Source organism: Meleagris gallopavo, chromosome 5 (genome assembly GCF_905368555.1).
Source record: "Meleagris gallopavo chromosome 5, MGAL_WU_HG_1.1, whole genome shotgun sequence".
In the NCBI taxonomy this organism is placed as follows: Eukaryota; Metazoa; Chordata; class Aves; order Galliformes; family Phasianidae; genus Meleagris; species Meleagris gallopavo.
In genome coordinates this window covers 1,300,828-1,327,226 of record NC_139408.1, presented here as the reverse complement: position 1 = coordinate 1,327,226, position 26,399 = coordinate 1,300,828, and the positions used below count along the sequence as shown (strand labels likewise).

At 38.0% G+C, this 26,399-nt stretch overlaps 2 protein-coding genes across 3 annotated transcripts in view; one reads left to right on the top strand and one right to left on the bottom strand.

Moving 5' to 3' along the window:
* IMMP1L (inner mitochondrial membrane peptidase subunit 1) overlaps window positions 1–557 on the bottom strand; it is a 29,665-nt gene extending 29,108 nt beyond the window's left edge. For both annotated transcript variants that reach the window (XM_085223876.1, XM_085223877.1), the window contains exon 1: window positions 484–557. The gene's annotated coding sequence lies outside the window, so the exon portion shown is untranslated. The remainder of the gene's footprint in view (window positions 1–483) is intronic.
* A 49-nt stretch (window positions 558–606) lies between these two features.
* ELP4 (elongator acetyltransferase complex subunit 4) overlaps window positions 607–26,399 on the top strand; it is a 127,197-nt gene continuing 101,404 nt past the window's right edge. The window contains exons 1-4 of the mRNA XM_085223818.1: window positions 607–784; window positions 5,245–5,280; window positions 13,151–13,272; window positions 24,955–25,083. Of these exons, the coding sequence (XP_085079944.1) occupies window positions 607–784; window positions 5,245–5,280; window positions 13,151–13,272; window positions 24,955–25,083 (465 nt within the window). The remainder of the gene's footprint in view (window positions 785–5,244; window positions 5,281–13,150; window positions 13,273–24,954; window positions 25,084–26,399) is intronic.

Genomic DNA, 26,399 nt, shown 5'->3' with positions numbered 1-26,399 from the left:
CACTGCAGCTGCAAGAGGAAATGTATTGCTCTGAACAGGGTGTGAAGGGTTGCGAGCACTGCTGCAGGTTCACACAGAACAACGTTTCACAGCTACATTTGCTTCTTGCCACTCGTAATAAGCTAAGCTAGACATTAAGCGTGTACTATTCCACTTGGCAGCAGGTACAAACATTTGCAAGACCCACTGTTGTCACACGGCCACAACAGGGCCTGCAAACTGAGAGAATAACCATACGAGCAGCTTTCTACAAGGCAGCAAACACTTTAATTTCTTTGCACAACACAGCGGAGGAGACGTTAAAGCCTGGCGGCGTTCCAGCCGTTCTCACACACACACAGAGGCCAGGCCGCCCCGCCGACGCCTGAGACGACCGAGCACGGCCGGGCGGAGCGCTCAGGACCCCATTCCCGCCCGCACTCCGTCCCTCAGTGCCAGCACACGGAGCCCGGCCCGCACTGCCCGCCCGCCCGCCGCACTCACCTACGTCCCGCAGCCGGGCCTGCCCGGCACCGCCGTCCGCCACGCGCCAACAAGGCGGGCTCCCATTGGGCAGCGCGCTGCTCCCGGCGGTTCCCGCCTCCTGTCAGGCGCCGGCGAGCCGAGATGATGGCGGCGGGCGGTCGGGCGGCGCGGGGTGGAGGGGTTGTCGCCACCGGCACCGGCACCAGCTTCCGGCGCTCGGGCGGCAGCCGCCTGGCCGCCGTGCCTGGCACTCGGCCCGCTCTCCGTCACGGGCAGCTGCTGCTCTCCTGCGGGGTCCCCTCCCTGGACTGTGTGCTAGGTTGGTGGAGCGGGACCAGGAGCCGCCGGCCCTGTGGGCTCCCCCGGCCGGGCGGGCTGTGCCTGAGGGGAGCGGGGCGAGGGGAGCGCGGGGCCGGCCCGTCGCGTCCTGTCACGCGAGGCGGGAGCTCCGGTTCGGGTCCGAGGTGCCGATCCGCCGCGAGAGCGCTGTGCCGTGTTTAAGTGGGAGCTGATTTCAGGTTGGGTGCGGGGAAAAACTACTCGGAAAGAGTGATCACACGCGGGAACGGGCTGCACGGGGGGCGGGTGGGCGTCTCTGCGGGTGTGGCACCCGGGGACACGGCGGGGATGGCTGGGGCTGAGGGAGGCCTTTGCTCATTTATACCTGGACGAATGCGTGGAAATTGCAGTGTGTTTCCTTCCTGAAGACCGTCTGTGTGAGTAGCAGTGCATACAATCACCGTTCTGTGAAAAAAGACACTGAAACATAGATGTCTGAAGGACAGGCATGCTTGTATTTACTTCTATGTGTTTATTTGTCTGCATTCTGCAGTGAACTCCTGCATTTCCCTCAAGCAGTGTATCCTTGTGGAGTAAGCCCATCCTCCTTAAGAGAGATCAATTTCATTCAGTGTATAGTCAATGGATATACAGATGGTGTGTGTGTGTGTTGTGTGTGTGTATATATATATATATATATATATATATATATATATATATATATGTATCCAGGAGCTTGGCTAATATAATTTCTATTGGAATAATGAGAAAGTCACTCACCCTGTCCTGGGCTCACAAGATGAACTCTGATGGAGTGGATCTCCAGAGAGATCCTTCCCCATGGCAGTCAGCTCTTAAATGGCTCTAGGAGAGGTGCAGCCAGGCTCCACCCCTTCCTGCAGCACAGGTGATTTGCCTTCACCTGTGCTCCCCTGACTGACTCATTGCTTGCCTCAGGTGATCAATCAGAGGTTCAGGCCTTGATTCAGCAGCCCTATACATTCAGTGTGTGTGGAACCCTTCAATCACATAACCGTGCTGGCACAGGCTGCCCAGAGAAGCTGTGCAAGCCCCATCCCCAAAGGAGTTCAAGGCCCTTGGGCAGCCTGAGCAAGCACCTGGCAGCCCTCCCTGCATCAGGGACAGTGGAACTAAATGATCCTTGAGGTCTCTTCCAACCCCAGCCATTCTATGATTCTAAGATTTGCACTGTGTATTTCAGTTGTTCCTATTTCATGTCATAAATAGCTGTTGCATATCATGGGTAAGAAGTATGTACATTTCCCTCCAATAACAGGCCCCAAAGTCTCAGGGCACTTTCTAACACAGTGAGTGCTTTCTTGTGGACGCTGGGGAGACTTTTTCCAGCAAACCCAGCGTCCCTTCTAAAATGCCTCTTCATTCTCTTGTAAATATTCACTAATTTCCCGACCTAACAGGTTTTAAATTTGAACACCAAGGACGTTCTTCAACCCTAGGAATGGAAATTTTTTAAAATAATTTTTAAATGGTTTTAGCACGTGGCATCTCTGAAGACCAGAAAACTCTATATCCCCATGGTTTTCCCTAACTCTGCCTTAAGTCACTGAATTCTGGGTCATGAAGACTCTGAGGTCGTGTGCCCATCACAGCGGCCCTTCGCCAGGCTCTCTTAAGTTTCTGCATTTCTTTCATATCCTTTCATGTCCAGACTCTGCAAGCTAGATGCAGCACTGTTAGCACTGTGGAACTTAAACATCACCTGTCTGGTCCTGTCTGGTATTAAATGCTCTGTTTCAAGGTGCTTTTAAAAAGGTCACAGATACTTTCTGAAAACAATGGGGGCACTTCTCAAGTTGCGACATCTGTTGTGTTTCTGTCCTTGAGGCCTTAAATCCCATTGCTGTAGGTAGCAGTGCGACAGTTATTGCAATTGCTTCCCTGTCTGCATGTAGTACTGACTGAGGAACTGGCAAAGAAAATAAAAATAAGCAATAGAAAGAATTGCAAGTTCGCAGCAGTTTTCCTAGGGAACTTGAAGATTGTAACTGTTCTCAGTATTTCAGTGTTCTTGTTACTTTTTCCTGCAGTGTTTTTTTGCCTGATTTACTATTATTGCTCATTAAAATACAAATATGTAACCACAGTAACTGCAATAGTTTTACATTCCTTCAGATAAAATAAACTTCTCTAAACTCTTTGCTGTCTCATACCACATACAGCCCGTCTTCTGCCCCGAGTTTGCCTTTAGCATCCAGGGTGTATGCACTTGTGTTATTGCTCTGGCTTGTAGGAGACACCACAAGTGATGAGCTGCAAAGACAACTTGCTAGAACTTTGTGTTGGCGTATTGTCTGACAAATGTTCTCTCTTGTACAAACTATTTAAAAACAGCAGGAACGCTACTTCTGTGATGGCTACAGGGGAGCTTTAGATATCCAGGATTTTAAGTCATTATTGCCACGAGGTAATAACTTTGCTTACGGCTATTTTGATCTTTTCTATGTCGAGCTGTGATTTAGTAAGATCTCTCTCTCTTGACTTTTTACAGTATGCAGCAGCTATTGTTATGCTATTAATGCATAATAGCTAGATTGCTCTAATGCAATGTATTACTACTCAAAGAGTACAATGAAAAGACCTAATCTCTAACCTGGCCTTGAACATCATGGAGACTTCCCTTTAGTTGTGTAGTTCTGTAAACAGCATCTAACTTGCTGCAGCTGTACAACTCTTTCTCATTTATTGATTATGGTAGCTTGCTTCTTGTCAGATATTTTTCAAGTAAGAGTCCTTTAGAAACGTTCAAATATTCTTTCATCCAAGCTGTTGACATTCTTGTGTAACTTAATTTTGGACTTGGTAGGTATAGAGTGAAAATGGCAAAGGATGTATATCGTTTGAAAATCCTTCTGATATGATATTCTGTATAATTGTACTGCATTCTAAGTCATCTGATGGCTCTTACTAGAGAATCCGTAGAAGTGTAGTCACTCAGTGGCATTAAGGAGTGAGAAATTAGTTCCCGTAAATCAGTGATGAATGCAGAATCTATTGTCTCTCAATCAAAACAAAGGCTGCGGTAGTTAGTTCTTTGGCAACTGTTTGGCCTAGGGGAGAGAAATTTGCTTTACTCTTTTTCCTGGCTATAGATCACTTCAGAGGTGCTGCCAGCAGAGCTAAAGGTGAAGAAATTCATCCAATCCCTACTGGAATCAATTTCATGTGAAGTTTAATGAGCGCTTGAATTGATAGACTGAATTACTTTGTTCAGCAGAGTCCATCTTCAGAGTCCAGAATTGACTTCTTGCATCGCAAGAGTCGGGTGGTCTGCTGATGTGATTCAGTTTGCTCCCAGCTTGCTTTCAGAGCAGGAAGTAATTAAGAAGACATACTGAAGTTTCCTTCAAACAAAGCACTGTGGTTGACTGCTTATGTATGACCATCCCAGTGCTTCTTCAATAAAATATTTGTAACCTGCTTTCAAGTTATTTCACTATATTCTCTCTTGGAATTCAAAATGTAAAATTATTTACTCGTCAGATAAAGCAAAATACGAGCTCATCTTTCCCCTTCTCTATTAAAATTCCCTCTTGGGACAACCATTTAAACCACTGTTACTTAATTGTACCTGTGTTCTCTTTGAGGAGCAGATAAATCAGTCAGAGCAAGAGTTCATAGATTACCTTCCTTTTCTGTTGAGATGGATAAGAAACCTTGTATCAAAACACATTGGATGTATTCATTTCTATTTACTATTCACTCTGTCATCCGTGATTGGAACAAGAGCATTGATTGCAACTATCTAAGCAACGAGAAAAAAAAAAGTAGTTTCCATCGTAAATTGGTCAAAATCTATTTTGAAACAAACATTTCAATCATCCGCATTCACGGAGTGGTTGCTGTGCCCAAGGCGATCTAAAGGAGACGTTAATGGTGTTCTTCTCAGGTTTGTGTTACAATGTTAATGAAGCTTACTGGATGGAACCCTCCCTGCCTTATTGCTCTGTCTGCTGGCAGTAGCATGATAAAAACTACTGGAGCCAGGATTTTGCCTGGTGACTCCAGTGGGAAGTTGTGAGCATCTCAGTAGGCCTCTCTGCATTCGTGGTGCAAAGCGATATCGCCTGCTAGTGATTAACACGGGTTTCATTTGGAAAGTATTTTGTTACTTGAGTCATCCAAGGAAAAATCCACTGGCTGAGAGCATAAATCATTATTGTGGTACTTGAGTATGGTTGTGCAGAGCTCTGCGGGATCTTTTTACAACGATGATGATAATACAGTATATTGTGAAAGTAATTGTAATGTGTAATATATAATTACATGTAATGTATAATTATTTCATAATAGAGAATTGTAGGAAGTATTGCAAAGGTAATTAAAATGTTGTTCACTTTTATATTTTTAAATTCCCCGTTATCACCTTTCTTTGACTTATAAACTAAGAAAACTTAATTGTTCTCTAACATAGTATTAAAATGTAGTCTTACTTTATTCTTCATTTTGTTTTCTTTCCAGGTGGAGGCTTAGCTGTTGGAACCCTTCTTCTTATTGGTTAGTATAGAATATATGAATACATAAAGCCATATTTGATCCATTTTGCTCATTTCCATATGTTAAATAACCTGTCTTTTTAATGTTTATAAAGCTGAGAATTTAAGAATAGGTGTTTTGTCTTGGGTTGCCTTCAGAGTGGACTTTATGTCAAGAATGACTGGAGATGGATCAAAACCCTGCTTTCAGACAGGTCTGAGTTTCCACAGGAGATTCTGTTCAAAAGCAGCATGGTTTGAAAATTTCTGAACTTCCTAGGACATGTTTGAAAAATCCAAGGTTTTCTAAATGATTCAGACTCCTTATCATAACAAGTGGATTTTCTTTTGAAATTGGCTTGTTAAGGAAAATGGGAAATACAGAATCTTTTAATCATTTGGTTGCCAGAATTGGCTAAGAGAAAGCTAGTGGGAGCCTGCTTTCTGTCAGAAACTGAATAAGACAAACTGAGATGATTAAATGGGTTTCAAGAAATTTCCCTTTGCAGACTACGTCAAAACTGTTGCACGTCTCCATTGTAGCTGAGTTGCCCAGATTTCCTTTCTGTTTAGGTCAAGGTGTATCAAAGGATAAAAGGACAGTTGTACGCATATATCCTGTCTTCATACCCTCAGGGTACATATAGGAACGTAGAGCCAAGAAACACTTCAGAGGTTCCTCAACTAAAGCGTAACAGCCAGAACTATGTAAAGTTAGTGACCTGATGCCATTTATTCTGAAACATCATTTTTTTGCAACGTTGGACTTCTGCTCTACAACTTGACGGCAAACATAGAAGATTTGGTTAAAGGTCGAGGGGGAAAAATAATGGTTGACTGGGTCTTGCTTCTAGAAGCACATAACCTACATAGAAATTATGCTCTTCATCATATGTGGAGATTTATATTTAATTTGCTTTTCATGAGAAGTTAACTGTGTAAGGCTTATGTGACCCTCCACTAGAAGCTGAACAGCATTTTCATTTTGCTAGTGATCAAGGTAATTTCTCTAATTATGGCCTGTTACATTAATTTTAATTCTTAGTTCCACATTTTATCTATCATTGGAGGCTGTTTAAAGACAGGTTACTATTGTAGCGTATCTTAGAAAATCTCAATCTTTAAATAAAACCCTATAAATTTCTGTATACTGTGGTACAGATCTAAGTAATTTGAACAGTTGCCTGCCAGAAAAAAATCATTTTTTCATTACCTAATTTCTTGTAGGCCACCATCTGTTTAGTGGCAGCCATTTAAATTTTTTGAGAACACTGAATTGGTAAGCAGTTCACTGTTGCCAAAAGAAGTTGTCCAAATTCCTCTCCTTATTCTTGGCCATGGCATCTCGTTGTTCCCTGGGTTAGAACTACTGCTTTTCAGTGCTTGCTGAGCTGATTCAGCTCTCTAAGGTGGAAAAAAACCAACGCAGCTGCAGAAAAGCAGAGACTCTTTTCTTGGCTTAGTGATCTGAGTTGGCTAATGTATGAGATGAGTACCTGAGCCAGCACAAAGGGGAGAGAAGGATTGCAAAGTCAGAGCTAGCATCATAGAATAGTTTGGGTTGGAAGGGACCTTTAAGATCATCTAGTTCCAACCCCCCTGCTATAGGGAGGGACACTGCCCACTAGAGCAGGTTGCACACAGCCCCATCCAGCCTGGCAGAAGAGAGAGTATTCGGCCTTTCTTGGCACAGAGAATACCAGTTGAGTTTATTTTTCTCATGAAATGTTATCCACATTTCTCTGAACTCAGGAGCAGTGACTGAAGTCTTATGTCTTACTGCTGTCAGTGTATATCTCACTTTTCTTACACGGTTTGAGAAGAACTGCAGTCTTGCTATCAATAAAAGGAGGAGGAAGAAGTGAGAACCCGTCATATACTTCTGAAATCATAAATTATGGAACATTTTGTTTTCTTTTCCCATTAGAATATTTACTGTTCCTGCTGCTAGAAGAACTGAGTGGTATCAAATGGACCTATTGGCTATAACATCAAACAAAATAAGGTGATGGTTCTTCACACAATATGCAATTAAAAGGTGAAATACCTCACCATTGTGTGTTGTGAACATTAAAAAAATCATGGTCTCAGTGGGAAGTTAAGCAACTGCGTAGAAGAGAAAGCTGACTAAGTGCATGGATACCAAATTCAGCTTAGGAAGTCCTTGAACCACAGTGGGAGGCTGAATAAGCGCCTGGTTGAAGCATGACATTTGCTTGTTCAGTTATTACCTCTTCTTCTATATCTGCCTTTGGCTACTCTTGAGCACGGGCTAGGTATCCATTTGATCTCGTCTAAATGGCTCCAAATGAAATGAATGCAAAGAGAATAAGGTTTTTTGTTCTAATGAAAAAGATGATGAGACACGGTGATTTGAAAATGATAGGATTCTTACCTGGATTTTTTTCCCTCTGAGTGCATTGCTGTGTATTTGTGATCTGCTAGTAAACTTAAAGAAACACGAAGGAGAACTTCTCTTTAAGCTTTGAAAACTATTTTTTTTTCCCAAATAAAACTTTCCATATATTATTTTGAAACATATAATTATATACCAAAAGCCTTGAAGGGAGAACTATATTTATTCATGACTCATTAGTCTAAAAACTTATAGACTAATTTTTTAAGATGGTGCAGGTAGAATTGTAACTGCATTGTTAGAATATCCTGTCAATATACAAAAAAAAAATCTGTCATGAGATTAGTCTAGGCAAGCTTAATATTATACAGGATTGAAGCTGTCAGTGATAAACCTCCTAGGAAGATCCTTATGCATTGCACTCAGAGTGTTATTAAAAGGTTAAATTCTTCTCCTTCCCTTCAACATTCTCTAAGGCGAGAAAAAATTGCATTACTTTTAGCTTAGCTTCCTTTGCAAATTAAATGCTCATCTTCGTTATTTGACACATTATCTTGGTTAATTTAACCAAATAATAGTAGATTCAGGATATTAAAATATTTATTTTATCTGTTGTATTCTGGAGACATAGTAATGGCACAGGTTACTTGATAAGACTAAAATATTGTTTGAATTAAGTGCTCAATTTTCTTAAATTTAAATCATAATAACGAGCATCATGATTTCCACTTGGACTTAATTCTACAGTATGTTCTTTTGACAGTCTTTTATTTATAAGAAAATTAGAGAGTACATGGTTGTCTTATTCAAGATTGTGGAGGAACCAGAAACTTCCTGTTTATTTGTTTTATATAGCGATATAGTGAGTTGTTGTGGGTTTTTTTAACTAATACTTCAATTTCAAGAGGTGTTACTGTACATGGGTTTATAAAAAGTGGTAAAACAGCCATTCCAACTCCTGAGGGAATTGAAATTTGAACAGCAGCAAGTTGTTTCATATGACTGTGCAACCACTTGTTTGCTGTCTTGCCTTTAAGTGCTCCGGATTTGCTTTCCAGAAGCCTCCCCTTTCATACCAAAAGAAATAGTACCGCTGCTCAGGAAGCACACTGCTTTCCTCCCACTGCCTGAGGTACTGAGACCTCTTGTATGTTACCCTTAGGAGGTAACATACTCTGAACAAAGTTATTTTCTTTTTATAAACATAAGCCTTGTTTGTACAACAAACTATCTGTATAGTGAAGGACTGCGGTCTGCCCTGGGTACTCTGCAAGACCCCTTCCTACATACCTTTAAGATGCTGTAGCCTTGACAAGGTCATCGATGGCTAAATGTTTTAAAGATTATCAGTGGGAGGGTTTTTGTTGGTAGCTGAAGTCAGTTATAAAAAGTTAACGTTGTTTAGTTAAAAGCAGGTCTGTACCTGTTCAGTCTAGGCCTTGAAGCAGTTTCAGCTACTTTAATTAGCTACTCTTATTTTTGTTAGAGGTGCTATTCAGCCTCACTGGTAAGAGCCCTCCTCACTTGTCAGTGTAACTGAACTTATCATCTTTTAAAAATTGAAAAAGATAATCTCCAGAGAGGTACAAAACAGTGATTTTTTAAATATAATTATACAAAATACAAGTTATCAGAATTTACCTTTCTGAAGTATGGCCAAATGCCAAATATCATGACTTGGATGTTTGACAACTCACTTTTGGCATGTGCTAATTAAATGCAAGTGACACAGAGCATATCCCCTCAAGCTTCGTAAATGTGGACATCAGTAAAGTATCTTTTAAATGGAATTTTGGGTGATTAAAATAATCGCATCTTGTAACCTGCAGCAATTTGGAGAAATGTTTCATCACTTCACAAAGACGCACCTTAGGTCACAGTACCGTACCGTACAGCTATCTGGAGAAAAATGATTAATACTGATAGGCTATGACAGGCTTCTGGCAGCTCCAGGGCAACCTGTCTGCCTTTGTGCAGCAGATTAAAAAAAAAAAAAAAAAGCTATCTGTACATTACGATGCTGCAGCCTTATTTTTTTTCCTCTTTTAGCTCACATCGTCTTAAGTAATTAAGGTACAAATGATCTCTGGAGTTTTTCAAAGACCTTCATGCCATTCAATATGCAGACATTTAGTAGTTGTTAAAAGCGGAATTTATACGTCTGTGTTGTCTTACGGTCAATTTTGTTCCTGGCTCTTTTGTTCCTTTCCAAGTTTTGGTGCTTCTCCTCAATCCCATCCTTGGAACAGGAATACTTCCGATGCAGGAGGATTGCTTAGGGCTGGAGACTTTTTTGTTAGTAACGCCTCATATATAGACATAAAATTTCCATCATTACGTGAGATTTTAGTTCCATTTTCTCTCTCATACCTTCTCTCTTTGTTTTCTGTGCTCTGGCAAGCTCCATGCCTTAAAATTTTTTATCTAATTACACAACCCACTGATGCCTCTGAGTAGTACAAGGCAGTCCATGCACAAAGATGTTGAGAATGTCTCTAAAGCTATAACCTGTACAGCGTAGGGGTGAGAAGATCCATAAATAGGAATTGTTTTTTCTTCTTTATTTTCAACATGGCTATATGCTGGAACTCACACTGCTGGTACTGACAGTACTGCTTTTTCTTGACGTCTGTTTTGGCCATGAAAGCAAGTTGTTGTGGAGAAAGGCCACTACATAATGGTCACAATAAACTATTTTGTGTTCTTATCTGCGAGATCAGAAGAGGTTTTGTCCTGTAGACAATACGCATAACTTGTAGGTAAATAATCTCTTTCCCTTGTATAGTTTCACGCTTCACTAGTTACTCACCTGCTACTTAGCTGCAGAATACTCTTTGTTCAAAAAGAATCAGAGAAGGCTATGGACTGTTGTGTGACTTGTGGTGACTGGGCCCAGAAAAGAGACTGCAGCTGCACGAGTCTCATTTGTCTATGCTCCTTATTAGCTAGAAAGTGAACTTCACAATGAAGGCTGCTGGTGGGACAGCTCTTTAGTAAGGAGGCTAAGAATAAAGATTGGGGCTTTTCTTAAGTTTCTCGGCTGACTGAAACACACTTAAGTGTTGGTTCCTACATGTATAGAATGGAGATGGTCCTTTTAGTGTAGTTTTGGAAGACTATATGTAACTGTTGAGAATGTATCCTAGCCATCAAATAGTAAGTCCGAAAGTTATCAGCAAAGAAAAACACTTGTAAATATTTCACCAAAATTATCAGCAAAATAAGCAGCGAGCTTCTGAAATACCTGTGCTAACTGATTTGTTTGTTTATTTATAAAAAGAAAGCTGTACCCCTATGGTTTTGAATAGTAACATAACTATTGAAGCCAGGGCACAATGGATGCTATCAGAAAAGCCCCATATGGGTGCACTTTAGATCTTTTGAATACCACAAAAGTTTAGTGACCTAGAAATGAATCAATAAAAAGCCATCCTCTATGTGACAAATTGAAGAACTGAGGGATTCTTACAGATGCATTGACTTTAACAATTCAAGATACACTGTTTGTAAAGGCTTTCTGAGACACATTTAATCCTTTGAGTACTGTAGCAGACCATAAGGTGTTTTTTATATTTAGATCACTCCCCAATAGTTTATTTTCCTGCTTTTCCTCTTAAGTTTACTGTAATGAAAAACACAGTAGGACGACAAAAGGAAAAGCTAATGCTCAAGTGATGTTCTCTCACACCAAATGGAAATGTTTTTCATTTGATAAATTGAAAATTCCTCATTGATTTGCAAAACGTGATTTGGAAGGGTGTGCCAGTGTAAAACCTTATTTAGTCCTGTTACATTACAAATAAATCTATCGCTCAACAGAATAAATTAAAAGGATAAGTCAGTGAAAAGGTTTATATCCTGTTCCCTGTCACATCATTCTTAGGGTTCAACTTTTCAGCATTTCAAATGAAATTTTAAGAAAAAATGATTCTTCACTACTCCAGCCTTATTCCCTGTTAGTCAAGTTACATCATCAGCAATGTGATTTCTTAGATTTACCCAAGTTTATGGACTTCTTGTCTTATGTTTGGTACAGCACTAAGTATGTTTTTACTTAGTCTAAGGAATAATTAATATTAAAAAAGGGAACCAGAAAGATTCATTGTATAGTTGCACATTCACATCCAAACCGTAATATGCTTGAATTAAATGTAATATTGGCTTATTCTCCATTAAATATGATTTAAAGTTCAGCAGTGAAACACTATTTTTCAGTGATTTGCTTCTTAAGTTTTCCTATTGCTTTTGTGCTTCTATGCTCTTTCTTCCTTTTTCCCCATCTCACTTCATTTGTTGTTTTTTTTTTTGTTGTTGTTGTTTGGTTGGGTTTTTTTTTTTTTTTTGACTGCTGAATTCCAGATCATACCATTCCAGTACATATTAAATGTCATTTACTTGCTTGTTTATTTTTAACAAGTTGAATCTGAGTGACAGCTTTCTCATCTTCAGCCTTTGGTTTTGATTCTAATTCTTTTTCTTTTAATATTTTCATATATGATTTGTAATAGGGAGGAAATTGTTTCCATGTCACGCAAAGAATGGAATAAGAGTACTGTTGGTTCTGCATAAAGAAAAGTCTATCCATCTAATTGGCATTTTAATTTTACTGGGCAATTAGGCTATAATACACTCAGGAATATTTTGTGCAGGCTGTTAATATTACCACTGTTTATATTTCCTAAGAATAGAGAAAAATCAAGAGAGTTCAAATTTCAGAAGTTATTTACTCATTCATTTCTCCCATAGTTTTGAGTGATGATACAATTTTAATTGTAGTAAGCTCATTAAGACATTCTAGTACTGATCATTTCTGATAGTTAACTTGCAACAAAGAGGTACAGAAGGAAATGTTTGCCTTCCTCAAATCAGTGGGATTTTGTATGTTGATTTCATCAGGGTAGTATTCACAATGTGTTCACAGCTATTGTCTCACCTCATAAACAATAAGCTCATATGTCTTTTGAATGTGTTCATGGTTCTGCTGTGGATAGCTTTTAAAAATGACATTGCCTGTGAATAGTTAGTTGAAAATTTTCTTTTGAAGACTCGCATTATACAGATCTGCTGGGTTTTGTCTGCTTTTTCAGTATTGCATTTTGTGAAATAGAAGTAACCTTAAGCTTTAGCGTGTATAAAAAATTAATCTTCTAAACAGGTTTATTAACACTTTAAACATCAAGAATGTAAGTGCTACCATGGTTTTAAGAGATGAACATAAGCCCTTCCAACTGAACCATGATTTCAGACAGCTTGGTTGAAACAGTGGGAGAACTTGTTATGAAAATAGCACTCTTGCTGTATGTCATCCATTTCATAGAGTCAGCCATGTGAGTAAGATCTATTTCTCCTGAAGGATTAGGAATACGCCATTATCAAATGTTAGTTTTAAAACTTTCTATTCATACTGTACTTATTATCTCAAATCTACATTACAAAGGCTTTTTGTAATATCATGAAAATACAGGCAGGTGTTTTTATTTTGCTTCTGGTTTGTTTGGTTGGAATTTTTTGTTTACAAATATTCTTGTTTCCACAGAGGAAGATAAATATGGCGTTTACTCCAGTCTGCTGTTGAAATATTTTCTCGCAGAGGGAGTTGTCTGTGGACATGACTTGTTTGTTGCTTCTGCTCAGGACCCTCCAGCCAACATCTTAAAGGTAAAGACTCATAGCTTTTAGCTAGTAAAGTTCTAATTTCCTGATGAATTTAAATAAAGTTTATATAGTAACAAGTGAATTAATGTTGGTGATCCACAAGAATATGTTGGGAAGTGCAGAAGTATTTACACTAGCCAGCTTTGGGAATGAAATTTAACTTTGCTAGCCTACTTCTGGAAAAAAAAAAAAAAAATGGAATGAGATCCTCCTGAGGTTCAATCTAGAAGTCTACTTATCCTTCATTTTGATTTTGGAAAAAACCCAGGCAGATGAGCTGGCTAAATTGAATAGCTTGAATAAATCCAACTGCTTCCAACAATCTAAGAACACAAAGTAGTGGAGCAACTTCTAATATACTGGGGAGGAAGAGAAGCAGCATACAACTAGCACAGATATTTTTTTCAGTTTCTTATTAAAAAGAAGAATAGCATTTAACATCTTAAAGTAAAACCTCTTTTATTCAGCCTTTTCATTCTGACTGGCTTTTTTATGCCAGGCGATATGGTCGTCTTTGAATCAGGTTGTATAGAAAGTTTCCTTTCAGAATTCAATGAGCTTCTAATCAAACACTGATACTTTCCACTACAGGGAAACAGTCCTCATCGACACTATAAAAATACAGAAGCAAGGGGATAATCTTAGAAAATTTCATTAAATATTTTATATCTTTCTAATGCTTCTTTTTTTCTGATAACACAAGTAATGTATAATTTGCTGATTACTTCTGCATCAAGTGTAGCCTCGTATTTTCTTTAAGAGTATTCAGAGACTATTTCTGGTCAAGATGATTGCTTTTCATTTTCACTACCTGGCGATCGTAGACTGTGCCTCATTTGTTCAATATTATCTCCAGTATTCATGAAAATGTATATTCCTAATGAAACAATATGCTTGTAGTTACAAAAATCTTAACTTTTTTTTTTTCCAACAATCTTCATCCTCAAAAAATTTGATTTAGAAATTAATTTTTTCTCATGTATTCTTTTATTTTATAGTAAAATCTTGAATAATCAATGGATATACAGATGGTATGTGCGTGTGCGTGTATGTATGTATGTATATATACATACATATATACATATATATATCCAGGAGCTTGGCTAATATGATTTCTATTGGAGTAATGAGAGAAAGTCACTCACCCCATCCTGGGCTCACAAGATGAACTCTTGATGGAGCAGATCCCAGAGAGATCCATCCCCACTGGCAGTCAGCTCTTAAATGGCTCTAGGAGAGGTGCAGCCAGGCTCCACCCCTTCCTGCAGCACAGGTGATTTGCCTTCACCTGTGCTCCCCTGGCTGACTCATTGCTCGCCTCAGGTGATCAATCAGAGGTTCAGGCCGTGATTCAGCAGCCCCATACAAATCTAAACAAATAGGTTAGAATTGTTTTGTGAACTATGAGTTGCATAATAAATATCATATTTTTATTAATGTTTGTGCTTAAATAAGTGTTAATAAAATCACTGACTGATTGACCAACAATGGTCATTGCATTTGTTTTTTCATCATTCTTTATTCACCTTTAAATAAATTGTTTATAGCTTGTCATAATTTTCAGAATTCCTGTTCATTCTGCTGTTGCTTGCTAACAGGCACTGTTATATACTTCCATCTTTGTACCAACTTGAAGTTCTGGTCAGTCAGTCTGATGTCGGTCACTGAGCTCCGCTGTCTGATTTTGGAATGCTTTCCTTCTTAGTTGTAGGTATAGCCACTAGGTAATGGTAACTACATTCCTCTGTGGTGGTGTTACTAATTCTGAAGAGGTGGACAATGTTACTGCAGGAAAGTTGAAGAAAACAACTTTGTCTTGTTTTCCTTCTCCATTTATGTTTTTACATATCCAGCAGTTTTCTTGCCTATGCTTTTCTGCTTTTACCTCAACTGTTCAATACTTCATTTACTTAACAGACAACATGCAATAGAGTTGATTTCTCTGATTTGCTTGCTGTCTTGAAATTGTTTCAGTGAAGTAACCCTGTAATATGCTAGGCATCAAACTAGAAAATTATGTGCTTTCACAGTTGGCAAGCTGAGGTACTTCTTGAAAAGCGAGGATGTATTATCTTAAAAGAAGTCACCTGGCAAAGTTGGTCTGAGACTGGCATTGGCAACAGTTAGGTGTCCAAATCATAGAAGCAAACTGCTTTACTTGACCTTTAAAAGAGAGGACCTTCAGGTGCTCCAAGTCCTCTATTGGCAGAAAAATGAAGTCAGACTTTTGATATAACGTATCTGACCACTGAGAATAAGATTGCATTTTATTTAATGAGGTTAGCAATTAATTTATTTTCAATGTCTGAATGGACTATATGCTGGAAAGGCAACAATGATTTTGAAATACGTCAACCTACTTGTGCTTGTTTTTTATTTTATAAAATTGAAGTATGGATTCAGTATATTCTACAGTATTCTAGCTATTTGACATAAAGACAATCCTTTATGTGCCTTATGTCTTTATTGTGTGGTCACTCTATTTATAGTTCTTTGCTGAGATGCCATAATTGCCCTATTCTCATTTTATGATGTGATTGGAAGTTTCTTGAACCTATAACCAAGACAAATATTGCTGGTAGTAGGAAGGGGAAAAGACATTCTTATAGACCATAATTATCTTGAAATTGTGTATAACTAAAAGACAAGCAGTGGATAAAAAGCCCTGATCAGCTGCCTAAGATATATTATATTACCACCCACCAATTTATCCATCATCCTTTGAAAACATATTCATGCCTTTTGTAGTCAAAGCTCCTTCAGGAAATTGGCATTAAGATGTAATGCTGAAAAATTATACACCTCTGGTAAAACCTACAGAACTATATACATGCTGTTTTTAGAAAGTATTTTAAACATCTAAGAGCATTTCTGTTCAATTTATATTCTTCAACAAAGGATAACTTTTAACTACAAGAGCATAAGAAGTGGGAGTCAAATAGACTGTAACATAAGAAATCGTGTGGTACGCTTCTTTGATCGATCGTAAAACAAAACCAATTGCATTGGTAAATGCAAAATTAATTCAATAATGTTTCCTTCAGCCTTCTTATATTTTGGAGTTCCACTTTCAGTACCAAATTTGATTAAGTTTAGACCGCAAATTATGAGAAACTATTTACTCAAGCTGAAAAACAGAGACTGGTAAAGAAAAAAAGATTCTTTTTTCTTGAGTGTTTTCTTTGTTTCAGTGTGTTCAGTGCTTATAATTTTTGTTATAATTCAAAACTTTAAAATTAACGCCAATTGTTTTGAAGTTTTATGTAGCGCATGTGTTTGAGAGTGGAATGCAAAATTTAATATGGCTGTGTTTATTGCACAGGAAATCTTAGGTTTTTGAAAGAAAAAGCTAACATGGGGACTGTGTCTTCTTTTGAACATCCCCATAGATCTACTTCTGTACTTTCAGGATTGTCTTTTTGGAGGCTCACATGCAAGAATAGAGGCTAAAGAACACTTCGTCCAAGACTAATAGTCCAGGAAAACTTACTTCGGAGTAGCCCAGGAGAGTGCTACTTAGAAAGAGGATGCTTTTCCTATCTAGATTAGGCAGGATAGCCTTCTTAAAATGAAATGCATTCCCCAGAATTCCATCTCCAATTAAGTCCTACATCTCCCCTTGAGCTCTGTCACCAACTCAGTCTTCACCTTGTATGTCTGGTGTCATTGTACTTTTAAGTACCATAAGAGAACCACAGTGAAAGGACAAAAATGCAACATCACTTGGTAAGGAAGTTGTGAGGTGCATGTGGAAGAGTATAATGGTTTATTTAACAAAAAAAAGAAAAGCAAGATCAAGAGACTTGGCAGAAAGTTTTACTTAAAAACAAAAAACCCATCCCAAACTTATTCTAAAACAAAAAAAGTGAAAGTATACTTCAAATACAACAGTTTGCTTATGTGTGCTCTTGGAAAAAGCCTGCAAAAATTCAGTCTCCAGCAACCTGGTTAAACTGACTTGACCTGAGGAATAGAAGATGCACACTTACTCTTTTCCTACTGAAAAGCAGAATGCAGAAAGAACTTAGCAAGATATATTCTTGTTATTTCCAGGTTTCTTTAAAAAAAAAAAAAGTACACACACCCCCCCCAAAAAAAAGCTTAAGCTCAAATATTTTAATTATATTAATTACATTAATTTTCAGTGTTACAAAACTACTTTGAACTTGACACATTTTACATGTCAAATGTTTGGACCAATTCAATAAAAAGGTTTTCCAGAACCAGGCTTAAATTTCGTGTTTCCTGTCTGCCAATCCTTGGCTGCTTATTCGGTTATTTTCTTTCACCTTACTACTGAAATGATAAGCTTACTTTTAAACAAAGATCTTTCTTGGCCTACTAAAATGTATTGTAGGCGCAAGCATAGTTGTTTTAAAATAAGCAAAGTTCCAGGCTTCAGTGTTGGAAAATAACTATTCTACAAGACATTTTGGTAGATGTGTAGAATGAATATTCTCAGCTGCGCACTGCGAGCAATAGTTCACTATCCCTGAAGTTGCTTATGAATAATGTTTGCTTTTGTTAGATATGAAATCTGTTCAGGCCAGGGCATTATACACTGCAGCAGAGTTTGCAGAAGTTTGGGTAAGGGTACTTTTATTTGATTTAGTATCTTCACATTGGTTTTCTTGGTCCATCATTCCCTTCTTGTTGCATTTTTGTTTTAAAAAGAAATCATGAACTGATTCAGAAAATGATGAAATAAGTAAGAAAACATTATCTAATATTCTCATCCATTCCTGGTTGTGAAATGGAGCCATAGTGGGAGGAAGTAATAGCAAAGAGTTACTACAGAATGGCATGGCTATAGGGTGAACTTCTGTGTATGTGAAGCAATGAATATATTCACTCAATTTAAAACAAAACAAAACTCTTAGAGTACTTTCTGTTAACTGCTTTTTTTTTATTATTATTATTCCATAAAACAGTGGAATTCTACCTCCCTTTTTCTCTTCACACAAGTCTCATTTTTCGAGGCTGGTACTTTTCAATGTCAAAGAAAAATTTCCGTGCAACTAACGACCTTACCTGGAGATGGAAATACATGGTGGTACAAGGGGCTCTGAAAGAAAAAAAATTCTGTATCCAGTCATTTGTGTTCTTTAACAATAGACCTTGTCTTCACAAGTGTTTACAATCAAAATAGAATCCTCCTCCCTTTTGGGAGTAGGGCCCTTTAAACTGACATTTATATAATACGTTATTGAAAAGAAAATATTTACCCTTCCTTACTTACCATCTGGTGTCCTTTAAATACTAAAAATTAACATAATGAAAAAGCCTCAAATTCACGTGAGTTTAAACTCTTTAAATATCATTGCAATTAGAGATCAACAGCGAATCGCAGTTTTTTTTATTTCCCATGTTTCTTTAGCCAGACCTGTGACAATATTACACTGTGAGATAGCTGCATAAAACCATGTGAACAACATATTTATTGCTGCAGAAATAGATAATGTTTAAAATTCTTAAGTACTATTAATTATATAGTTATCAAAACCCATAAGGATCAAAGGATTTTATATAAGTGGGATTTCACATACAGCTTGGATTATGTTGCTAAATAATAGCACAGTAGTACTTCTTTAGCAATGTAAAATAGCTTAGAGAGGAGTATGATGCCTATAGTTGGTGTAATGCATTGGTAATTAAGAGGGTGTGAGGTTAAGCTTCATTAACTGCTGTGGGATTGTATCTTGGATTTTATTATCCCCTAGAGAACATAAGAAGTGAGAGAGGTCAAACTGTTAGAATCTGATTTTTCTTATGCATCTGCAACACAAGGCAAGCAAAGTAATGTGGCAGTGAACACAGAAGGACCTAGATTGCTAGCAGATGCAGGTTGTACATCATTTCATTACGCAGATAAAAGATTTATTAACAAAATAAATTACTTCTTGTTTGCAATAAAACCGTCATCAGCTTGCTTTGTGGGGAAAAATATTGTAGTTGCATTGTCATTTTGTCTGAACACTTTAGGTAAACAGTTTGTTGCCTTGTCTTAAAAGGAAGGAATTAATTTGGAAAAAAAAAACTTCCAAAACTTCCTTTTCTCTTTTTTTTCCTTTTTTCTTTTTTCTTTTCCTTTCTAATGCATCTCTCTCTAGACATGGATGGATGCCCCAGCCACACCATGCTTAATAACTTTAGCACTTGTCTCCCTTCTGTGTTTTCATACTGCACAGCAAATGTATATTTTATTTGACCTCAAGTGATGTTGTATATACATTTTTAATGTATTTTAACTAATGCACTGCTACATGCTTTGTTTTTTTGTTTATTTGTTTGTTTTTTTTTTATATATACCTTACGAAAGACTTGTCTTTTTTAGCCTGGGAGAATGTAACAGTTCTCAGGAGTTGACACACTTATGCCACAAAATTGTCAGTCCCAAAGCTTTTCAAAGCTATATGATGTGGGAGCTGAGATATTTTTAAGCAGAAATAGGTTTAACAGAGATAATATAGGCTGACAAATTAACTCTCATTTTCTTTGTCTTCTGTTTTTATAGTGAGCACTTTTAGTTCCAGATTCTAGAAGTAACTTTTAGATGTTTTAATCTCGTATTCCAAAATTCTGATTTTCATTTTAAGAATATAGATTGATTTAATCCTAAATAGGCAAACTGTTCTGAATCGTTTTTGGATTCAGAAATTATCAAAATGGGGTTATCCTTCTGATAACCTCAGCAGAATTTTCAGCGCTTTTTATTTACAGTAGAGATGTCTAGTCCTCAAACAAATGATGATATAATAAGACTACTGGCAACTAATGTTTGTGTTCGTAATTTCTAAGTAATCTGGGAGAAAAGGAGATATGCTAAAGCCCCGATTTACAATCACAGAATGGCCCAGGTTGGAAGGGACCTCAAGGATCATGAAGCTCCAGCCCCCTGCCTCAGGCAGGGCCACCAACCTCCAATTTCATAGCAGCCCAGGGCCCCATCCAACCTGGCCTTGACCACCTCCAGGGATGGACGTGGCATCCACAGCCTCTCTGGGCAAATCCAGGCAATCTTCCTGTATAATCAATGGATATACAGATGATACATATATATACATACATACATATATATATATCCAGTAGCTTAGCTAATATAATTTCTATTAAAATAATGAGAGAAAGTCACTCACCCTGTCCTAGGCTTGCAAGATGAACTCCAACAGAGCGGATTCCATAGAGATCCTTCCCTACTGGCAGTCAGCTCTTAAATGGCTCTAGGAGAGGTGCAGCCAGGCTCCACCCCTTCCTGCAGCACAGGTGATTTGCCTTCACCTGTGCTCCCCTGGCTGACTCATTGCTCGCCTCAGGTGATCAATCAGAGGTTCAGGCCGTGATTCAGCAGCCCCATACACTTTCATACTCAGATATTTTGAGGGAAAGCCCAGGTTCAGGTATCTTCAAATGTCACTCATTGAAACCATGTCCTTCGCTGCTCTCCATGCGTGTCCAGCTGTACTGCCTTCAGTTCTATTTCTGTACAACTGAGACAGAAGTATTTGGGGGCTGGTTTGGCTGATGATCTGCTCCATTCTTTCCATAACTCTTTATATTTTTCCTTTTTTTGAAAAGAATGAAAATAAAAAACCTGAGAAATGCTGAATGCTTTGTGCTTCTTGGACCATAAGGAAACTTTTCCTAACACTGAAGAGTTGAGCAGTACATGCCCAGCCACACAGCCTTTATCTTTGAGAACGTACCTAAGTTTCTCTTGCTTATGTATGCTGTCGCTTACATACAGTTTTGCAAAGAGTTACTTCCTTGAAACAAAGAACAGCATTTAATTTGAATGGTGCATGAATAAGGGAAGGCTTTTTATTCCATTTCTAGTTATAATAAAGATAAGAAGACGACTAAGTGTTTGCATCATGTTAATGCCAGTGTTTTCAATATTGTCCATAGAGTAGGTTTATTTGTGTTCTTTGCCAATTCTCCTCAGTCCCAGGCCTACTAACTGATTTTAAACTTTCTCCCTCTCCAAACGTGGCTCTACAAGAATCTAGTGGAATTTTTTATTTTATTTTTTTAATTATGTACTGGGAAACGTGAATCCGTACATCCCAAGGAATAACTACATTAGCAGACATTTATGCATTCTATTTAATCTTCTGCCAGGCTAATGAATGCATGCGTGTTGGCTTCCCATCAGCATAGGCATTCAAACAGTATCTTGCCTCTCTTTCATTCAGGTTAGCATAAATAGTGGGGAAAAAGGTTTAAGAGAAGCTGGGGTAACAGAGATGATATTAAAATGCAAATCTGGAGGAAACAATTTTTACTAGTTCTGCTTGTGGACCTTTACCTAAAACATACATTATCAGTATACTTAGGTAATCAGTGGGATTGATATATGTTTCCTGTTCACACTTAAGTACGATGTCTCAGAAAGTATTTAACCAACTTAATGCATGCAGTAGAGCTGAAGCGATTGGTCTTCAAAATACCAAAGGCAGACTGCTTTTTCCAGGTTGCAGCTAGAATATTTAAGAAGCTTACTAAGAGGCAATAAAGTTCATAACCACCTCATGCAAGAATGATCCAGGAATATTCTTCTTTAAAATGTTGGGATAAAAAAATGTGGCTGTGAGACCATGTAACACCAGTGATGTTTTGAGTCCCAGTGCATTACATGAACTTGTTTCTTGCATAGAGACAAAAGAACATGGTACATCCAGGATACATTGTTCAACAAGGCAAAGTAGTTATTGAGTGAAAGCATTTTGGAAAAACAGCTGGGGAAAATAAGCATTCCTTTGGTGTAGAGTTCTTCATGTGCTCTCAGTCCCTTCTGTAGGGTGGCAAGGGAGAAGGCAGCACCAGATGGAACTGAGCTGACCCCATGTGCTAACTGCCTTGCTGCTGAGTCCTGGCTTCCAATTTGTAACGTCTTCCATTCAGCATCGTGCCATGCGAGAAGGAACGGTTCTGTGTTTGAGTGCAAGGCAGGAACTTTTCTGGTGTCACACGGGCATTGGAGGAGCTTGCAGATTCCCAGTAATGCTTGGGGAAACTCATCTCTTATTCTCTTGACCTCTGCTTTGTTCTAGCATAAAATACTCTGTGTGAAACCTATGAAAGCACTGTCTGTGATGACAGCAGACGTATATAGCTGAGTGTCCCTGTCTCAAACTTCTCTTTGTCAAATTTTTTGTCAAAAAAACAGCAATGCAGTTGGTGATTCTGGAGGAAGAAATTATTCAATACCTTTAAGAAAAGATTGGGAATGTTTTTCTCTTTAAGTTGCAGTAAGGTGAGTGGTAAACCATGGCATTTCGTGGCTTTCAGCTTTGCAGATGGCACAATAGCTATCCAGTCATAGTACAGCAGGGTGAGGTGGTGACTGATTGCATCAGCAGTGAGAGCTGAAACAATGGGAATTTCAGAGCGGGATGAAGTGCTTAGACAGGATTTGATGATATCTTCCAAAATGTGTCTGACATTCTTTCCAGAGAAACAGAGGTTAGCCACTGCTATAAAAAGTTGCAAAGAGTAGTGGGAGACAGCTGATGTTGGTGAATGGAAGGAAAAGATACCTGTAAATTTTGCTTAGGGCTATATGTATACCATATAACATAGCACAAAACTGTCCAAATAAATATAATGCAAACTTACAGTTCGGGGAATAGATTTGAAATAACCTGAATTTTGCATTTCAGTTTTAGTTGGACATTTAACATTTTCCATTGGTACTTATTTTATCACTTAGCTCATTTTGTTCTTTCATAAACACAATTCTGCTGATAGCAAGAGTTAAACAACATCCTTGGAAATACAGGCTAATTAATCAGCAAGTTGTTTTTTGTTTTATTTTGTTTTTTAACATATGGTTATGATTCATTCTTTAGAAAGAAATTCTTTCAGTTGAGAAGGCAAATAATGTAAATTATTACATTGTTTCCTTAATTAAAAATATGGAAATTTACTTTTGAACAGGGAAATCTGAGCCTCCCCAACGCTTTTGCAATTCATTTGCTAAAGCAAAGTAAATACATTAAAATTATTCACTGCTGAAATATGTAGATACAGTTCTTTCCTATAACTTTACTGAAGCAATCACATAGAAGTTTTCTTAGTTTTCGTTACCTTTAATCTCAGAGGGTGCACTGGCCAACCACTGAGAGAGAGGGAAACAACTGTTCCAAAATTAGAAGCCTTTGTTCTTAATTTTGTCACTAATTGTAGGTATTATGATAATTTACATTGAAGAAACAAAATAATGCATGTTGTTTGTAAGGTTACTTATTGGACTACATCTCTCCTGTGCTATTTAATTCCAAATTAGTATAATGCAAAACCTGACATGGATTCAGTTAATCTTTCTTATTTAATCTGTCTTATTTCTCTGTGTTGATACCATGTTTGCCCATACAGAACGCTGTATAGATTTTTTTTTAATCAACTGTGCCTATGTTCTGTGTTTCGTATATAACCCATATTTCAATCAAAATTATTCTTCTAACAATTTGCCGGTGTGTTTCTTTTATATCCACATCTCACTGCTCTCTCTCAAGACTTCACTTAAGCAAAGCTAAGATTAAGCGCAGTTTTGATCTGTTCAAAGCAGATAAAGAGTTGCTTTGCCACACAGATGAGTGATAAAGATGGGTCAGAAAATTGCTGTATTTCACACATCTCATAGACGTAGAAGCACACGGCATAAGCGCTATGTTTGTCATCCACCTGCTTTTTCAGCAGTACAAAACAGTCTGCACTATCAGAAAGTTTGTGATAAGTTCTAATCCAAGTCTATGCCCACCTATCTGCAGTGCGTGTTTTCTCAAACAAGAAACGTTTGTATTTGAAACTTAAGAATTAAATGCCTATTCCTTCCTTTTGCTCCTTTGTTTGTGTTCATGAGGTATTTGTCATTAGTAGATATGTGTGATGGATAGCAGAAGAGAGGATTCAAACCATTCTGTTACAGTAATCTTCAGCCTGTGTCTATATGCTATAGTAATCTGCTGAATGCTTTTAAATGTTTTAGAAAAGCTGGCAAGGAAAATGTGAACTTATTATCAAATAGGCTTAAATTCAAATTCGCGATACAAGGAGCTTACCTATTCTCCAGAATGGTTTAAGAGACCAGCTTTTGAAGAAAAATGGGCAAACAGGAATTCTGGATGCCGCTCAAGGTGTACTGTTTGTGTATGGTACAATATACAATATTGTATTTCCATTCTGCATTCTCTTATAAATGTGCAATCTTTGTGTGTGTGTGTAATAATTTCACGGATTCATTACGCTTAATATGATCTGAGCTTTCAGAACAATTATTTTAAACAGTTTTTTTTATGGACTTTGGAACTGTCCACTACATGAAGAGAAGCACGTTAATGACCAACATACATTCTTTGGGTAAAAATCTGAACTGGTGTGATGTTTAGGCAGATATCATAGAACGGCCTGGGTTGCAAAGGAGCACAATGCTCATCCAGTTCCAATCCCCTGCTGTGTGCAGGTCGCCAACCAGCAGCCCAGGCTGCCCAGAGCCACATCCAGCCTGGCCTTGGATGCCTGCAGGGATGGGGCATCCACAGCCTCCTCAGGCAACCTGTTCCAATGCCTCACCACCTTCTGGGTGCAAAACTTACTCCTAACATCCAACCTAAACCTGCCCTGTCTTAGTTTAAAACCATTAGTTTAAAACCAGGTAGTTGACATTCCTTCATTTTTCACCTGTAGGAACTTCCAGCCCCTTTGCTTGATGATAACTTCATAACTGAACGAGTAGAAGCGACAGCTGCCAAGTCTGAAGATTGTCAGGACTCTATGCAAATAGCCTGGCGCTACCAAAATGCACCAAAAGTGGAGGTAAGTCTTTGGTATTTCATAACTGTTCCTCTTGCAGAGCAAGTGCTTTCCAGCACAGGACAGTGCTACAGGATTACCTCCTGAAAGTAAATCATCCTAGAACAATATATGTTTTGATTACTAGAGACACAGAAAGAAAGGAATGTGAGAGTTTACAGGAAATATAAAATTTAATATAGACAGTAAAAATGTTGAAGACAAATGAATTGCTTTGGGATTTTTCTATGAGCATTATTAAAAAAAGTTGGAATGATTCGGTCACTTAGAAACTTCTCCTAGATGTAGCAGTTCACAAATGGCTAATGAAGGTTTGATCGACAGCGCTTACTAGATCTCTTTAATGAAAGCATTGTGTTGAAGCAAGCTGTTGACTTGCTTAGCCATGTGCATAACAACTAAAGTAAGCACTTGAAATTATATCAACTTCACCGTCACTAGAAACTAACCGCTGTGCAGGGAGAATACAAGAAACAAGCACAGTGGTCAGTCATTCAGAGTTTACAGCTGTTAGTGTTTTGTGAATGATGTATTTCCTGTGGCTTATTTAATTTATTGGCATTCTTGGCATCTTATTTAATTTAATGGCACAATCAACTTTTAATAAAATTACAGCATTTTTGACTATCCGGAACAGAAAACTTGTTTTGCCTATATGTTCTAGCCCACATGTTTTATAAATTCTAGTTTTAGTCATAACTGCCTAGTAAGTTCAGTCATATTCTTAAAAACATAATTGGAATGTGACAAAATGATCTTATAAGGCTTGGCATGTTTGGTTTTCTGTGAAATTGCACAGACATGGCTATATAGTTGTGTCAGAAAAGACTTATATATGGTGACATGCCAAATCAAACAGCCTCCAGGGTAATCATATAATCTCATCAATTTTATTATTGTGGAGCTTGCTGTGCCTCTTTGAACCATCCCCAAAATAAACCGTCTGATCTGAAATCTAACAGAACTCCTAGTACATTGATATGGAAAGAATTGCACGTGGTGAACAAACAGTGTTCTGATGTTTTAACAAAACAGAAAAACAAATAATTTGGCTAGGTGTGCACTCACCCTTTGTTACTCAATCCAGTACTAGAGTATTTTCTAATGCAATACCTAAAGTATTTGTCCTCAATTATTAAAATTTGCTTATGCAAAATAGAATGATCAATTTTTGGCAGGGTGTTTCCTTTGTTATTGCTGAAGCTTTTTTAAATTGGAATATGATCACTCTGAATAGTTGATGTGCAAAATTTTAATGCATAGATTTCATTTTAAAAAAATGAATAAGTCTAGTTCTTAACCCTTCTGTGTTAAAAACA